Raw genomic sequence first — 6000 nt, 5'->3', positions numbered from 1 at the left:
TAGCCAAGTTTTCCCCTCATACTAAATAAAATTAATAACATTTCCAACCTCAGTGAGAAACAGCATGGGCAGGAAAAGAAAAAAAGTCTGTCTGAAGGAGAGAATTCTTTGCAGGATTTGATCAGTTACAGAAGGAAAAGAGGGTGGAGATAGTCTACGGTTAAGCCAAAAAAACCTAAAAAAATTGTACAGAGTAACAACCCAGAAAACCAAAGTGCTAATTTAGAATTACGCAAGGCATTGATGCAACAGGAGTGTAATAGTAAACCACTATAAAAAACAAAGTGGATAAATAAGCATGGACAATTCAAAAAATCAGCCAATTAAAAAAAAATGAAAAAATACCAAATAGCCTCATTTTTTCTTTCTAATTTAACAAGCTAATTTCACTTTCATCTTGGTATCTGTATAAATCAATATTCATAAGTCAGACTACAGCTTTGTCTCATAGTATTTATATTTGTCAGATAGCAACTGACCTCTGGTAGGGAAATTCCATGTTTTTGTGTGTTATCCTTAGAGAACTAACTGAGGAAAAACTGCTAGGGTAAACTGAATCGATGGAAATGGGTCTAGCTTCCTCAACCTATATTTACTTTATAGTGGCTGAGAGAAAGGACGGGCATCCATTCAAAGGAAACGTTTGCTGGCACAAGGGTCTAGAAGGCAGTTTGGGCCAGCTTTGTCCAAAATTACTGTGGGGACAGCATGCAACTGCTTATCAAGCAAACACTTTGAAGAAAGAACGAGAACATTTCTCAAGACAAAAGCAAAACTTTAATCCAGAGGGCCAAAAATTACCGTCCCCCCGACCCCTCCAAATCCTGTTTGTAACCCTAAGGGGTCTGACCGTACGATGCTGAACGGACACATCACAACAGCGGAGCGAAACCCCGGAACGCGCGCACGTACCCCCGTTCCGACCGAGGGATGGGGTGAGCACAGCCTGCGCACGCTGGTGCGCGGCAAGAGTCGGAGGGGCACAGCGGAGGCTGCTAGCAGGGAGCCTACAGGGCCTGCGGCCACGTTACGCAGCTATAGGGTCCACGGTTTTTGGGTCCTTTTGTAGGAAAGGTAAACAAGGTTTTATTTGTAGAAAGTAACGAATAAGGGACTTATATCCTTTAAACTTATCCTTTCATTTAATTTATCCTTAAATTTTATCCTTTAAATTAAATAATTTAAAATGATTTAGTTTTAAAACTCCAGCAGGTCTGTTAAGATTAAAAATGTTTGGAAAACATTTAACAGTGAGACCACGATTCACAGCGCACATCTGGGGAAGCGTGTGTTTCCATCTTCAGCAAGTTTTAAGTGCTGCTGTCCTCCAGCAGCACTGTTACCTTCAGAAACAGCCCTCTGCTTCCAAACGAGGCGAGGAAGTCTTCAGATATGATTTGTTTGAGCAGAAAGCCTAGGAAATGGAAGCAGGACTTGACTAGGAATTAGGAACTAGACCGGAGTTCTCCTCTCCGGGGCAGTGTCCTGCTTGCCCCAGGCAGGTGACCTCAGTCCTGTGCTTCAGTTTCTTCAGCTATAAGACAGGAAGATGTGCATTGCTTTTGAAAAGCACTGTGTAATGCCATGCCCGATGGTCTGATGCCAACATCACATCATCAAAGCTGAGCTGAATCCTGAAAGTCATCGTTTTCCCGTGGTGTGATGATTTCCTCCTAAAAAAACAACTGATCACAAAAAACAGCTGTGAGATGGGTGGGTTACACAGGTCTTGGTGTAAAGCAAGCCTGAGAAATCTGTCTGCTCTAACAGGAGAAGTTCTCCACAATTTATTTGTTCACTCTTACCTTTGGCCTCTGTAATTCAGGTGTGAACACTTTTAGATGAAAAATAAACTTAAGGAAACGAATGCAGACAAGCATCCACGCAAACACAGAGAGCAGAGACCCTATTTCAAGGAAAGCAGAGCAATCAGCTTTGAGAAAAGGATCTAGATGATATGAAAGTTGAAGAAACAAAACAAAACAAAACCCTCTTCTCTGTTGTCAGTATTGTCACCCCCTGGCTAGAACCACAGGCAAACCCGCTCTCCAGCCTCCAACGTCCTAGAAGCATCTTGTGTGCGCGATAAGCGCCCCAATGGGAATGGGGAAGTCGATACTCCTTGCCAAGCTTGTCTGGAAATGCAGCCTTCAAATCCGAAAAGAGCCCTGTGTCTGTAAGTATCCGTTGCTCTTCTCTCTTAGAGGATGGGTTGTTTGAGAAATAAAAAAGCAGGGGAAGCACAGAAAGAGCTAAGTGTCCTTGCAGGCTGGAAAATAAAAAGCTGTCAATTAGAAGCAGACAAATAAAAAAGGCCACATTAGAGGAAGGAGGTTTTACCGGGATACCCTGTTGGCATGCGGGGAGTTATTTATCACTTCCTGACAATTCACATGAATTCTCTGTCCTCACTTCTGACGCATCTCGTCCTTTGGGCACGTGCAATTAGCCCTCTGCTCCTCTTCCATATATTTGATCTTGTAATCTTCTATTTCTCCTTTTCTCGGTGTTAATTAGAAGAGACCTTAGATGGTCACTGCTGTCAAACACAAAATTATCCTTTGGTTATTGCGCAGATGGTGAAAAGCACTATCCAGGAAGCCATAACAAAAAAAATACTTACAGAAATAAAAATACAAATTGACATAGATGAATATCTGAATTAAAAAATAAGATTTCTACTTCCCTCATAGTGATTTTGAGTGGTAGGTCTGATTTGAAGAACAGTTGATTTAACTGGGACAGATCATCTAAGGCAAAAAGTATACATTTTACTACATCTTGACAGAGTATTGATGCAAATACTTTAACTGTACTCACAGCCAATTGAGCTTTCAAAGCAACATAGGATATCCTAAAATCTGGCATCACAAACATTATCGGCACTCTCCTGATCTCCAGTGAAGACTTTGTTTCAGGTTGTAACTCGTGTTCTTACTTGTTGCATCCTCAGCACTAAACAGAAGATCCACATGGATGCAGCAAACTAGTAACAGGTGTAACCACTGTCGGCCTCCTCCAGAAACATGTGGAATGAATCACACTCCAAGGATCTCATGAGAAAAAAATTCAAAATCGGGGTGGAGGACAAGCATCCAGATTCTACATCTGGTTTCTAACAGTGGGAGCCGAGGCCCTGACTCCAGAGCTCGTGTGCATGCTAACCTTGTTCATCTATCAGTTTGTTCATAGTCTCACACAGTTTTTCCATGTCTTAGACCAGCTTTAAATAGAAATTATTTCACGGGCATTTTTCTTCCCACTCATGATTATATAATATTGCTGTAGCAACTACCACAAGTTCTCCCATTAAGCAGTACTATTATGAAAGTATTTAAGCTGTCTTTTAATTCCAGTAGCAAAACTTCATTAAAGAGGTGAGAGACCAGCACCACACAGTAATAGCTAGCTGTCCTGTTTGGGAGTCTTGTGGGACTGGATCCTCCATATGACCAACTATGCGGACAACAGGATAAAAAAATTCCTACACCTTCTTATTCAATTTCTGCCTAGAAGCACATGTCAGAAGTGCGAAGAAAATTTGCAGCTAAAGGTGTAAAGGATATATAATAACATAAGGTACATTACCAACCTGCTACATTATTGCATTTCCCCCAACACACTTATTTTAAAAGGATTCTTAACATAGGATTTTTACTACATTGGCTGCAAAATAATGTGTGTGTTGTACATTTTCAGAAGAATAATAGTGAAGTGATCAGTTTGGCTTCTGTCTTTAGTAAGTCCTTCTTTCTTTTGCATCTGTCCATGACCTTCTGGAATTAAGAGAAAGGGAGACTAGGCTAACTATTAATCCAAAATAGCATTAATTCCCAGCTCTCTATTTCATTAAACATCTCTTACTCACAAGTCCCTCACATGGTAAATATTACCTATACTCAAGGACTTCCTATCCACAGCTGATGAATTGCTTAATGGAGAAGATACACAGAAGTAGCACAGACTTTACTCCTTTAGCTTCACCGCTGTGTCATGACTTGTGTTCAGCAAGCTGCTGTTCAACAGACAAACAAGTCCTCAGATATTAGTTACGCCTTCCCATAATGAAAATATTGGTCCAGTTTTGGCTCATCATCTCCTTTAATTGATGTGGTTTGCAATATTGACTCGCTAAAAACACTAACTGTTTAATTCTAGTTGTAGAATAACCAAATACTTCCTCCCACGTCTTATTTTCTAGAGTATTAGCTACCCTGGGCCCACAGAGATATTTCATGTTTGTTAAGTGAGTCAAATGGGCGGCCGTACAAAGTTGCGACAGCAAAGGGATGCAGCCTTCCACAGCAGGAAATACAGGATGTATCACCAGAGCAGCACGTGTGCAGTACAAGGTTGGGAGTCAGGAGTCTATTCCTGATTCACTAGTGCAGCTGGGAATTTAGTTAAACCAGTTTTCTTTAGACAAAGTTTTCCTTTCTCGGAAATTGGCACGCATGCTGTGTACGGTATTGCACAGGGGCTTCTGAGGTATGGCCAGGTTTCATTAATGTACGAATTCTGTCGAAAGAAAGATCTAATAACTGGTTAAAAATACAAAACAATTAGTAATACATTATTCACCGATCTTCCATACGACCTACATTTTCCTTCAGTTTTCTGATTCAGTTTCCTTGCAGATGATCACTGAGGAAACAGAAGCAATTACTGCCCAGCAGCCCGAGGCCATCAGACGCGTCCCTAATGCCGGCAAACAGAACCCAGCTCCGCGCGCTGGCACCGCGGTGACCCAACAGAATCAGCTCCGATCGGTGACTCACCGTCGGCCTTCGGCACAGAACAAAATCTACTGTTCGGAAGAAGGCTGGGTCGGAGTTACCTGCTCCGTGACACGTGGTCGTCAAACCTCCTGGGAAGGCACGCTTAGAGAGGAGGCTGATCTTGACCACACCTCATATCATCAGCCATGTGATTTTGATTAGCAGTGTGTCCTTATGGACACAGGAGAACTTCACACTTTTTGATGTCACTCGCAGATCAAGATAACAGCCACTAGTTCAAGTCGATACACCACAGATTGGAGGGGGGATTGCACTGGAGTACAACCAGAAGATATCCACACATCGAAGACTATAGCCCACAAAACCTGCAACACCGACTGAGGCTGCCCTATGCACACCTGAGAGATGTGGAGAGGCAGCAGAGACTGCAGTGGATGCGGTGCCAAGAGTCATGGCTACAAAATGCTTTAAATGACAACGTCTACTTCACTCTGGTGAAGTCACCACCACAGGAGACATTTTGTTTATTCACCAGATAGATTCAGTGGTTGCAAAGCAAGCTTTCGCTCCCCTTAAAAGCAGTCCACAAAATGCATCCCTGCTTTTTGGATGTTGTCCTCTCTAGGCAACAAATTATTCTGCTTCCACATCTATTCAGTTACCATCTCAACTCAGCTGCCAGAAACCAAGTAAATTAAGTAGTTAATGGATTACAGACAAAGTCTCATTTTAGGTAAGCAATTTGACAGTCTCCAACTAGTGAGAACTTCTCACTAGCAGGCAGCCAGCAGTTATTAGACTTACAGCCAGAGCCCGAGGAACCACCGCAGTCCCCAATGGACACAAATCTCCTCTCAGACAGACTGGCAGAACGCAGACCTCACGGTCCTGAGGGACTGGGGTGCAATGCTCTCCACTCCTTGCCCAGTATTTGTTCAGCTATATCCTCCGTCCGCTCACGCTGCAGAAGTTCAGACCCAAGAACAGGATGATCTGCCTTCCCATGGCACAAATGTCCTCTGCCAACATGTGCCCTTTATTTTGCTCCTCCTCCCTACTAACTCAACACTATCACTGTGCACTTATTTACTGCTTTTGCCAAGCGTTTGACTAGTCCGAGAAAGAGACGCAAAAAGACTGTACAAAACCCACTCCCAAAATAGACTTAATCCTTGTGTTTGCTCTCCCTTTCACCAGACTGCCTGCTGGCAAAAATTCACATCCCTGTTCGCTGGTATGCTTTCTTTGGCTGCTGGTGTCT

The 6000-nt window shown here is 42.7% G+C and overlaps 1 protein-coding gene across 1 annotated transcript in view; it reads right to left on the bottom strand.

Moving 5' to 3' along the window:
* Positions 1-377: 377 nt before the first annotated feature.
* ANXA11 (annexin A11) overlaps positions 378-6000 on the bottom strand; it is a 49374-nt gene continuing 43751 nt past the window's right edge. The window contains exon 15 of the mRNA XM_062580714.1: positions 378-1685. Within this exon, the coding sequence (XP_062436698.1) occupies positions 1674-1685 (12 nt within the window). The 3' untranslated portion in view covers positions 378-1673. The remainder of the gene's footprint in view (positions 1686-6000) is intronic.

The sequence above is a fragment of the Rhea pennata genome, chromosome 7 (genome assembly GCF_028389875.1).
Source record: "Rhea pennata isolate bPtePen1 chromosome 7, bPtePen1.pri, whole genome shotgun sequence".
NCBI lineage: Eukaryota > Metazoa > Chordata > Aves > Rheiformes > Rheidae > Rhea > Rhea pennata.
Note: the sequence above shows the minus strand (reverse complement) of the source record. Positions and strands in the feature narration are given on the sequence as shown.